This window comes from Oryzias latipes, chromosome 9, assembly GCF_053564925.1.
Source record: "Oryzias latipes strain Hd-rR chromosome 9, Olatipes_Hd-rR_3.1".
In the NCBI taxonomy this organism is placed as follows: domain Eukaryota; kingdom Metazoa; phylum Chordata; class Actinopteri; order Beloniformes; family Adrianichthyidae; genus Oryzias; species Oryzias latipes.
Genome location: NC_136245.1, coordinates 24,366,209 through 24,378,719, shown reverse-complemented (window position 1 = coordinate 24,378,719; position 12,511 = coordinate 24,366,209). Strand labels below are relative to the sequence as shown.

At 39.6% G+C, this 12,511-nt stretch overlaps 1 protein-coding gene and 1 long non-coding RNA gene across 2 annotated transcripts; both read left to right on the top strand.

Annotated features, from left to right (window-relative positions):
• The first annotated feature begins 907 nt into the window (after positions 1-907).
• On the top strand, positions 908-6,941 carry LOC144994598 (uncharacterized). The gene has a single exon (XM_078953076.1). The coding sequence runs from the start codon at positions 1,044-1,046 to the stop codon at positions 6,795-6,797; it is 5,754 nt and encodes a 1,917-aa protein (XP_078809202.1). The 5' UTR covers positions 908-1,043; the 3' UTR covers positions 6,798-6,941.
• Positions 6,942-8,830: 1,889 nt separating this feature from the next.
• LOC144994597 (uncharacterized) lies at positions 8,831-10,469 on the top strand. Its single transcript, XR_013658166.1, has 2 exons — positions 8,831-9,674; positions 10,105-10,469. It is a non-coding gene; the product is annotated as an uncharacterized LOC144994597 (long non-coding RNA).
• Positions 10,470-12,511: the final 2,042 nt, after the last annotated feature.

Here is a 12,511-nt window from a genome sequence, read left to right as displayed (position 1 = left end):
GAAGAAGTAATTATCAGCAGCCAAAAATGATAAAATAAAAAAATGGGAAAAAAATTACCTTAAGAAAAATATTAAACAAAAAAAACAAACAGAACATAGGGCCAATTTTGACCCAGTTGGTGCTCCAGGGTTAAATGATCTTGGAACTATTTTTAAGCAGTCAAGTTTGAGAAAAATGCAGCAGCTTTTCCTCCTGTTTCTATTTAAGCAGTATATGACATTTTTTATTTTTTTAAATCTAACTCTGCTTTTGTCTGGATGATATTCTAGAATGCTGTTTTAGTGGTTGTACAGCAGAACACTTTAAACCTGTTTTTACGGTACAAAAACAAAGAAAAGTTGGCAGTTAAACGTTTATCAAATTTGTAAAGTTAAATATCACCACTCCCATGTGACTTCTATTTTACAACCAAATATTGCCGTCCCTTCTGCTTCTCATTTGACTGCACCTCTTTGTTTGGCTAATGTAAAGTTTAAAAGCATTTAAAGCAAAGAGTTTATTTTTAACTGAAATTTAAGTTTTCCTAGATAAGAAGTTTATTTTGAAAGAGCCTTTAGTTTACATCATTTCCTGTTAAAATCTTTCGGTCTCTTCTTGGCTCTTCCCGCAAGCATGACAGACTCTTGTGAGCTTAATCCATGATCATCCACTGTCATCATCATTGAGGCAATGCTGTAAGTTTATCCAGTAAAAGTTAAATAATTATATAATGTGGTTTGTTGTGAGTTTGAAATAATTTGGAGAAGTTTTTATATTTAAAGTTATATTTTAGTCTGTAAAGAGATACTTACTAAAATATAAAGCTTTATTGATAACTGCACATAGAAACATGTTTTGAAGTTACATACTGAATGTTATTTTGTAATGTTTGTTGCAGTTTTCAACGAAAGTTGTTGAAGAATTGTGGAAGTAAATGGTAAATCTTACGACGACTTTCTCTTCATTCAACGCGGTTTAGCTGGATGTTTAGTAAGCAGTTTTGACACGCTGAACAAGAACATTACAGTGAAAAAGCATTATTTGATGATTGAGAGTGAGCAACATGGCATCAAGTCACAGATCATCCTCACGCAGTGTTAGGAGCACCAAAAGCTCAACGTCATCAGCAAGTGTGGTGCAAGCCAGAGCCAAAGCTGAAGCTGCAAAAGTAAGAGCATCATATGCTGGTGATGAAGCAAAACTTAAGTTCGAAAAGGCTGCAAGAGAAGCAGAAAGAAAAACAAGAGAAGCACAAAATCAACTGGAAGCAATTCGGATTGACACCGAATTAGAAGTATTAACACTAAAAAGAGAAGCAGAGGCAGCTATTGTGGAGGCTCAGGTTTTAGAGGAAGCTGCAGCAATGGAGTTTGTGGTTGATGATGAAAAGGATAAATCAGAAAATATAAAAATTCAGCGAACAAAGGACTATGTTCAGTCGCAGATTGAGTTCAAGAAATCATCTTCAAGTTCCTCTTCAAAAGATCCACAATCAAAATCAGCAAGAAAGGCAGAGTCACAAAATAGCTTTGTAACATGGGACCCGCCACCAAACCCTTCAGGGTTACAACCTGTTGGTGAAAGACTAAGCTCAAGAAGAGAAGATAATGTTGGCTTGCAAACACCAAATGCAAGTAAGCAAATCGAATCAGAAAGACAATTTAAAGCGGAAAAAACAAATGCCATCATGAATGTACATGCTCCATCATATGTACCCCCACATGATACCTCTGCCATGATGCTGCACCAAGCTGAGCCGCTAGCACAATACTTGGCACGGCGAGACCTTGTCACCTCTAGCCTTTACCAGTTCGACGACAAACCAGAAAATTTCCGAGCATGGCAGTCATCATTCAATAACGCAGCTGCTGATGTCAATCTTACAGCTAGTCAGGAGCTAGACCTCATGATTAAGTGGCTTGGAAAAGAATCTGGTGAGCAGATCAGGCGTGTCCGCTCCGTCTACATAAACAATATTGATCTGGCCCTGAAAAAGGCATGGGAAAGATTATGCGACTGCTACGCTGCTCCGGAAATAATCGAAAAGTCGCTCTTTCAACGACTGGACAGTTTTCCCAAGATCTCAGCCAAAGATAACACTAAATTACGTGAACTGGGAGATCTTCTCATGGAAATCCAAGGAGCTAAAGAGGATGGATACCTGACTGGCTTGTCATATTTGGACACATCGCGTGGAATCGCACCAATTGTGGATAAACTTCCATATGGACTGCAGGAAAAATGGATGTCTTCAGGATCATCGTACAAAGCAGAAAACAATGGTCGCTTTCCCCCCTTTGTTTTTTTTTGTGACTTCATCTGTCACGAAGCAAAAAAGAGAAATGATCCTAGCTTTATGTATCAAGGCATAACACCAAGCACTAAACCTGAGAAATGGTTTGTAAAGAATTTCAATCCAAACAAACCCATCACAGTTCATAAAACAAATGTCTCTTCTGCCAGCATAGATCTCAATAAGAACTGCCCTCTGCATGACAAGCCACACCCTCTCAAAAAATGCAGAACATTTAGGAAAAAACTCATTGGTGACAGAATAGCCTTCCTCAAGGAGAAACGAATATGCTTCAAATGTTGCTCCTCAACCTCCCACCTTGCCAGAGACTGCAAAATGTCTGTGAAATGCTCTGAATGTGGAAGTGTCAATCATGATGTAGCCATGCATCCTGGACAAGTACTTCAAAATGCCAAGATCTCTCCACCACCGCAAGAGAACGGCGGGGAGGAAGAAGAGTCTAACATGTATGATGTTAGCACAAGTTGCACTGAAGTTTGTGGTTCAGGTCAATGGGGTCGCTCATGTTCCAAGATCTGTCTTGCTAAGATTTTCCACAAAAGCAACAAGATGAAAACTGTCAAAGCTTATGTAATTTTTGATGATCAAAGCAACCGATCTCTGGCTCGGCCAGAGTTTTTTGACCAGTTTTGTGTAGAAAGTGAGCCATTCCCCTACCACCTTACAACTTGCTCTGGAACGGTGAAGACGTATGGCAAGCAGGCAGAAGGGTTCCAAATTGAGTCACTGGATGGCAAAACTCTAATTTCTCTTCCACCTCTCCTGGAGTGTCAATCCATCCCAAACAACCGGGCTGAAATCCCAACCCCAGACTCAGTTTTGCATCAACCACATCTCCAGCACATTTCCCAGTGTATTCCAGAATTGGATCCAAAAGCAGAAATACTCCTGTTGCTTGGAAGAGATGTACTTAGAGTACATAAAGTCAGAGAGCAGATCAATGGACCAAACAATGCCCCCTTTGCTCAGCGTCTGGATTTGGGTTGGACAGTGATTGGTGAGGTCTGCTTAGGCAAAGCACATAAACCCACAGTCAATACGTTCAAGACCAGCATATGGCAGACCAATCGCCATTCAATCTTTGAACCCTGCTCCAGCTCAATGTGTATAAAAGAAACGGAAGAAGATTTCAACAGACCTGGCAAATCACCAGAGAAGATGCTAGGACACTCTGTCTTCAGTTGCACAGATCATGACAATAAACTCGCTCTGTCAAGGGAAGATGCACTCTTTTTAAAGATCATGGACACAGCTGTATACAGGGATGACGCCAACAATTGGGTTGCACCACTCCCATTTAAAGAACCACGTCAGCGCCTCCCAAATAACAAACAGCTGGCTGTTAATCGATTTACCTCTCTCCAGCAAACGTTAAAAAGGAAGCCTGTGATGCAAGAACAATATTTAGCGTTCATGGGAAAAATATTAGCCAATGGTCATGCTGAGGTAGCTCCACCTCTGAACCAGAATGAAGAATGCTGGTACTTACCATCTTTCGGCGTATACCATCCACAAAAGCCAGACCAAATCAGAGTTGTGTTTGACTCCAGCGCCAAACATTGTGGAATCTCTCTCAATGATGTGCTCCTCACAGGACCCGACCTTAACAACTCTCTTCTTGGTGTCCTTCTACGTTTTCGGAAAGAAAAAATTGCTATCCTTGCAGACGTTCAACAAATGTTCCACTGTTTCTTAGTGCATAAAGACCACCGCAACTTCCTCCGCTTTTTGTGGTACAAGAACAATGATCTCAGAGAGCCTGTCATTGAGTACCGGATGAAAGTCCACGTCTTTGGCAACACACCATCACCTGCAGTTGCTATCTACGGGCTGCGGAGGGCCATCAGAGAAAGTGCTCAGAAACATGGTGATGACACAGTCCTGTTTGTTGAAAGACACTTTTACATGGATGACGGTTTAATATCTGTCTCCTCAGAAGCAGGAGCCATCAACCTTCTCCAACGAACACAGACTTCACTCGCAGAATCCAACCTTCGATTGCACAAGTTTGTGTCGAATTCCAAGGCAGTCACGGAAGCATTCTCCCCTGATGACTGTGCTGCAGTAGTCAAAGAGCTAGATCTAAGTGGAGAGGAAGTACCCATGCAAAGAAGTTTGGGACTGCTCTGGGAAATCCAAACAGACACCTTCACCTACGCTGTATCAAACATGAGAAAACCATACACTCGCCGTGGAATTCTTTCCACTGTAAACAGTGTCTTTGACCCCCTGGGCTTGTTGGCACCCGTCACCATCCAGGGAAGAGCCCTTCTCAGAGAACTTACAATGCAGCTGTCAGATTGGGATACGCCACTTTCAGACGATAAGTTCAGGATCTGGGAGAGTTGGAGAGACTCCCTTCAAGATTTAAGAGAGATTCATGTTCCACGGGCATATACATCTTCCTCAATGGAAGCAGTGCACACAGAATTGCATGTCTTTTCAGACGCCTCAAACAAAGCTATTGGCGCCGTGGCTTACCTAAAGACTGTTCAGGAAGGTGGAAAAGCTGAGGTGGGATTTGTAATGGGCAAGGCTAAGCTAGCTCCTCAGTCAGAGCCAACCATCCCTAGGCTTGAGCTCTGTGGTGCTGTTCTCGCAGTTGAAATGGCAGATCTTATCCAGGATGAGCTTGATCTAAAGTTTGATGCTGTTCAGTTTTACACAGACAGCAAAGTCGTCCTTGGATATATTTGTAATGAGACAAAGCGTTTCTATACGTATGTCCATAATAGAGTCCAACGTATACGCCAGTCTTCAACTCCAGAGCAGTGGAATTATGTTCGCACAGAGGAGAACCCTGCAGACCACGCATCAAGATCCTTATCAGCATCTCGCCTTTCCCAAACATCTTGGTTTACTGGTCCTTCCTTCCTGCATAAGACATCAACAGCCACAACACAACCTACAGGGAGGTTTCAGCTTATTGAACCTGAGAAAGACTCTGAGATCCGTCAACAAGTGCAAACATGTGCTACTTACGTTGAAGAAACAATGTTTAATGTTGATCGTTTCAACCGCTTCTCCACTTTTGCTTCCATTGTTAGAGGACTTGCCTTCCTCATCCACATGGCAAGAGCCCACAAACAGTCAAACCCAAAAAGCAAGTGCAGTGGATGGCACAAATGCCATCTACCTCGCACTGCTGATGAAATGGCTCAAGCAAGAGATGTTGTATTGAAAGCGGTTCAGAAGACAGCCTTCTCAAAGGAGTTGTCAGCGCTGCAATCCAACCAAGCAGTGGCTAAAAACAGCCCCTTACAAAAACTAAGTCCAACCTTGGATGGTGGATTGTTATGTGTTGGAGGTAGACTCAATAATTCTGAACTGACATCTGTGGAAAAGAACCCAATAATCCTTCCTAAGGACAGCCACATCTCTCTGCTACTCACACGGCATTACCATGTTCAGGTGAAACATCAAGGCCGTCATCTGACAGAAGGAGCAATCAGAGCTGCAGGCCTATGGATTCTGGGAGGAAAAGCACTAATTAATTCAGTTATCCACAAGTGCGTGACCTGTCGCAGGCTGCGAAGGAAACCAGAGGAACAATGCATGGCTGACTTACCTTCAGAGCGCCTTACAGCTTGTCCTCCATTTACATACGTGGGACTTGATGTCTTTGGGCCCTGGTCTGTCACAGCTAGACGTACCAGAGGTGGGCAAGCAGAGAGTAAGCGATGGGCCATTATGTTCAGCTGTCTTAGTTCGAGGGCTGTTCACATTGAAGTGATTGAGTCAATGGACTCCTCCAGCTGCATAAATGCTCTTAGACGCTTCTTTGCACTCAGAGGCCCTGCAAAGCAACTCCAGTCCGATTGTGGTACAAACTTCATTGGAGCATGTAAAGAGCTTGGCATGGACAAAACTGTGCAGAAGTACCTGAGTGAACAGGGATGCAGCTGGAAGTTTAACCCGCCACGTGCATCACACATGGGAGGCTGCTGGGAGCGCATGATTGGTGTTGCCAGGAAGATTCTTGACTCTATGTTACTACAGCAAAAGAGTAATCTAACTCATGAAGTGCTTTGCACATTTATGGCAGAAGTAACCGCCATTATGAATGCTCGACCACTCTTACCTGTATCAGCAGATCCACAGCAACCTTTTATCCTCTCACCATCAATGCTCCTTACACAGAAGTCAGGAGTTCCCCCTCCTCCTGGAGACTTTAACAACAAGGACCTTTACACAAACCAGTGGAGACGTGTGCAGGCCCTTGCAAATCAGTTTTGGAGCAGATGGAGCAGAGAATACTTACCCACTCTGCAAAGCAGACAAAAATGGACAACACCACGTAGGAATCTTCAAGTTGGAGACTTAGTCCTGCTCCGAGATAAGCAAACTGTTCGGAACTGCTGGCCAATGGCTAGGATTACTGCTACGTTTCCCGGACAAGATGACCTTGTACGGAAGGTCGAAGTGACAACAGTTGATCAAGGAACCCCAAAGACTTTTCAGAGACCAGTCACAGAAGTTGTTCTGCTTCTCCCTACAGACTGATGTTTAGATTTCATAACAGTTATAGTGACCTCACAGAGGCCAGACGGGGAGTGTAAAGTTTAAAAGCATTTAAAGCAAAGAGTTTATTTTTAACTGAAATTTAAGTTTTCCTAGATAAGAAGTTTATTTTGAAAGAGCCTTTAGTTTACATCATTTCCTGTTAAAATCTTTCGGTCTCTTCTTGGCTCTTCCCGCAAGCATGACAGACTCTTGTGAGCTTAATCCATGATCATCCACTGTCATCATCATTGAGGCAATGCTGTAAGTTTATCCAGTAAAAGTTAAATAATTATATAATGTGGTTTGTTGTGAGTTTGAAATAATTTGGAGAAGTTTTTATATTTAAAGTTATATTTTAGTCTGTAAAGAGATACTTACTAAAATATAAAGCTTTATTGATAACTGCACATAGAAACATGTTTTGAAGTTACATACTGAATGTTATTTTGTAATGTTTGTTGCAGTTTTCAACGAAAGTTGTTGAAGAATTGTGGAAGTAAATGGTAAATCTTACGACGACTTTCTCTTCATTCAACGCGGTTTAGCTGGATGTTTAGTAAGCAGTTTTGACACGCTGAACAAGAACATTACAGCTAATCTTTAAAAAAGTATTCAGAAAATCTGCTTGAAAGTTTGTGAAAACTATTTTCTTTTTAACTTTTTCAATTTTTTAAAAAGTGTTTCTTAAACTTTTTTACCCTTTTTGTGTTCAATCTGAGCTAATTTTTGTCGTTTTCAAAAATTGTAACTGAGTGTGGAAAAGGCTTTTTCTGTCATAGCAACAGGAAAACAGTTTAGCATAAAAATTGAAATAAAATAAAGAAATAAAGACTTTGTAATAGAAGGATAAAAAATAACACTGTACTATTCTTTTTGCAAAAAGTCAAGAGAGCAACGTACATCCAGCAAAAACAGTCAGAGGAAATTCAGTGTCCTGTGTTTATTTCAGAAGGATGGAGGAAACGGTTAATGCCTGGGGTGCGTGGAGAAGATTGTCCTCTGAAATCATTTTCATCTGCTCACCTTTTGTCATCCTCACAACCCCAATTATTGTTTTCCAGTCTTCCACTGCAACGGTGCAGCAGAAAAATCAAAATCTTCCAAGCAGCTGCTTCAACTCAATTCAATTCAATTTTTTGTTTGAATAGCCCAAAATCACAACAACAGTCGTGTCAATAGGCTTACAATTACTGGTAATTGTAAAGTAAACATAAAATCAAAAAGATCACGAATACATAGAATTCAGTAGGACAATTCTAAACTGAACTAACTAAACAGACTAAACTAAACTGGGCATCCCTGTCCTTAGACCCTCCTTCACAAGAAGTGAGCTTGTTTCAACTGAGGGAGGGAAACAAGGTAACCCTTGTGCTATCCTAGGCACTTTACCATTGGGAGTTGGGTCATCTAGACCCACTAAACAGTGCGCTGAACCTTTTTTGTCTTCAATGATTTGTGATCTTCACTGGTGTCCATGGATTACATGAAATCTTTCCACCTTTATCCACCTTTGGCATGGTAGGGAGAACGAGTCAATGTAAGGGTGGGGTCATAGGATAGCACAAGGGTTAAAGATGGCGGTGAGCGCTCCTGCCAGCTGACCTGCACAGACCTCATTCATCTCCTTTGCTTTCTTGGTGTTTGCTCCTTTTAAGGCATCTCTGGTTTAAAACAACTGGATCTGGTGGTTTTCCTCTACCAGTTCAAGCTGACAAGTGTTTCCCACATACCTCATATCAAACTAGGCAAATTAATTGCTTGAGGGTGTCAGAGAGGACAACACTGACAAGGTCCAGAGAGGAATTTCTGCCAATTCTTTTCTTGCCAGAGCTGTTGTTAAAGTACCTCTCTGAATGTTGTTTTTCATCAGACTTGTACGGTGGCCCTGAAGTGCAAACCATTCAACAAACCACTCGATACAAAAACATTTTTAAGATCACAACAATTTAAAAAGCAGTATTACATTTTAAAAAAACAAAACAAAATTTCAGAAACCAAAACTTAAAAAACAAAAATGAAAAAATAAAAAAAAAATTCAGAAAAGGAAATTAATTTCCAGGAAAAAAAAGAAATATTAAAAAATGAAAACATTTCAGAAAACAATATGAAATATTGAAAAATGAAAAACATTTCAGAAGACAGAATTAATTTCCAGAAAACGAAATCTTCAAAAATGAAAAACATTTCCAAACCGGAAGAGGCAGGTACTATGGGCCAACGCTGATTGGATGATGATGTTTGTCAATCATTTAAATGAAAAGTATTTTAAATGAAGCGATGCCAGATTTTATTGTCCAAACAACAATATACCATATTAATCCATTTAATTCCCATTTAAATTTTAAATCAAAAATGCAGTAAACTGTTAATGAACTTTTAAATTCTTTTTTTTAATATTTCGCCTGAAGCAGAACGGTCACCCGGAAGTAGTTTGTGTGGATGACGTTTGTTCTGCAGGTAAACAAAGAAAGGGAAAGACGAAAGGATAAAACGTTAACTTAAACGTTAATCTTTGAATATTTAGGGGATGTGATGACAGAACGCACGCAGAAATATCAACACCAACCACGTTTACAAATGTTTCAAAATGTCGTGAGAAGATTCTGTCTAAAGCAGCAGCTGCGAAGAAACGGGTGTTAAAGACGGCGCACATCAGGAAATGCAGTCCCGTCATCCACAGATAAGGTATGGAGGCACATTTGTTTGATCTAATAAATGTAGCGTTAAACGTGATTTCTAGGTGGGTGTTTACAGACAGATCCAAGATCCTTCAGTCATACGTTAATGACAGGTTACCTCATCAGCTGGAGAGGGGGGGTCACGTGGGCAGGATTCTCAGACAGGTGTACCAGCAGCATAAATCAGCAAAGCTGTCAGGTAAACTGCAGCAGTTTGTGTTTCAGAATAACATTTATGAATGCTTCTTATTCACACTATTAAGATCTGTGACTTTAGAGTGTGTCAGTGCACAGAAACATGACAGTAAATGACTGGATGTGCACATCATCAGACACTCCAGGTGTGTAACTAACGGTGGCAAAGTCTGTATGGTAAAAAAAATCTTTAAAAAAACATTTTAGTCTTTCAGGCAGAGGAGGAATACCAAAGTGTTTTAGAATGTATTTTTGTAAGACTGAAATAATGTATTTTATTCTGAGTTTGGTGTTTTGACCCCTCCCTAATGAATTTCTGGTTTAACCCATTTTCTCCTCATTTTGATGAACTCAACTTTTTCCTGAATGAAAGATGAATGGCAGCTGATGTTTTTCTGTCAGGGCTTTTTAATTTATTAATTTATTTCTGTCAGGGATTTCAATGGAGCTGGAGTCCAGTGCAGAGGAAGCTGCAAGCATGTACGAGCAGGAACTGGGCTCCCTTACCTGTGCATCTTCCTCTAGATGTGATGCTGAGCAGCAATGTGGACAAACCTTCCCTCACATGACTCTTTTTGATATAGTTGTTAAGCACAAACAGACTTTCCCAGATGCATTTTTTCCTCTAATAAATGTGACTGACAGGTACGCTGAGTAAATGCTGAATGTAACGGAACATTTGATTGACTGCATGAAGAAGCCCTTAAAGGAAAATCCACAACCGTTTCTTTGTTTCTGTTACTGAATAACATATTCATGTTAAGTTTTCAATAAATATACTGCATTGCTATGAAACAAATTTGTTTATTTTTATATCCATTATTACAATCCTCACATCAGCATTCAGTTTTTTCATTGACAAAAAAACATTTCTAAACAACAGCTTTGAAAATCAAACATCATCTTTGTTAATAAAGCTTTAAAACCTAAAATGGTAAACATGGAAAAACTCCTAAATGAAGCAATTCTAATATGTATGTGGGCGGCCGTGGTGCAGCGGTAGGGCTGTCGACCCATGATCATAAGATTGCAGGTTCGATTCCCGCCTTGCACGCCCATGTGTCGAAGTGTCCTTGGGCAAGACACTGAACCCCACCTTGCCTCTGGTGGGAGGTTGGCGCCAGTGTTTGGCAGCGTGTGAATGTATGGGCGAATGGGACTGTGACTGTAAAGCGCTTTGGGCCTTCGTAAGAAGGTAGAAAGCGCTATATAAGTATACGCCATTTGCCATGAACATTTTAAACTGGAGTTTTGCTTACAAACATTGCTTACAACATTAAGTTGTACAAGTGTTTGATGCAATTCCTCATAGATGTGGTTTTCCAGATCATCAGCCCGACGCTAAAGCCAGGAATTATGCTTCGTATTTCACTCCCCACTGCATCATTTACAACTAATCAGGTTTATGCAGCAGATTAAATACTTTTTTTTAAAGGACCTGCAATTAAAAAGAAATTAGATATTAATGTTAAATAATATTTATTGATTACATTGCACATAAATCATGGTGATTTGCCTGTACACTGCACAGTGATTAAAGACTTTTAGTCTTTTTGAATTCCCATGTAGAGCTGCCATCTGTTCTTCTGCAGCACAAACCTTTCTGGAACTTCGCTTTGGGAAACTTCACCTGCAGAAATATCACATGTTAATTCAATTAAGTATTTTATAAACTTTTAAAGTTCATTTTTAAGTGTCAGTTCATGTATGCAAGGTTCAAAAATATACAATGCACTTTAACATTATTTCCCATAATGACTTGTTTACTGATTTCAATCTTAAAGTACATTTTAGCAACACTGATGCCATATAATTACTGTAATTACTGTATAAATCGCAGAATCAGGCTTGGAGCTTTTTCTCTCTTGTTTTCACCGAAAACAGGAACGGCTATGTGAAAACAGTTCGTCTCCATAAACAATTATCTTTTAAAAGCAGCACTTTTATTCAACATCCTCAAATTAACATCCTTATAGACATTTTTAACTGACAAAAGAAAAGATCACAGAATTGTTTCTTACCTGGAAAATGACGATAAATGACAGCATGAGCCTCGCAGCCGTAGACATTAGCGCACAGCGTTCATAGTAAAGTGCACACACACTACTTCCGGGAGAAGTAGTTTGAATTTAAAAGTTCATTAACAGTTTGCTGCATTTTTTATTTAAAATTCAAATGGGAATTACATGGATTAATATGGTATATTGTTGTTTGGACGATAAAATCCGGCATCGATTCATTTAAAATAGTTTTCATTTCAAATGATTGACAAACATCATCATCCAATCAGCGTTGGCCCATAGTACCTGCCTCTTCCGGTTTGGAAATGTTTTTCATTTTTGAAGATTTCGTTTTCTGGAAATTAATTCTGTCTTCTGAAATGTTTTTCATTTTTCAATATTTCATATTGTTTTCTGAAATGTTTTCATTTTTTAATATTTCATTTTGTTTTCTGGAAATTAATTTTGTTTTCTGAAATGTTTTCATTTTTTAATATTTCTTTTTTCCCCTGGAAATTAATTTCCTTTTCTGATTTTTTTTTTTGATTTTTTCATTTTTGTTTTTTAAGTTTTGGTTTCTGAAATTTTGTTTTGTTTTTTTAAAATGTAATGCTGCTTTTTAAATTGTTGTTGTGATCTTAAAAATGTTTTTGTATCGAGTGATTTGATGAATGGTTTGCACTTCAGGGCCACCGTAGACTTGGCATTACTGATCTCCCTCCCCAGCCTCTTTTGTGCCTTTTTGTCTTCCTGTCAAGATCCAGACATAATAGCAGTCTTCCCTTTTGTTAATTAGGAATTCCTAAATGTTCACTGTCACTCCTGTTCATTTTTGAATCAT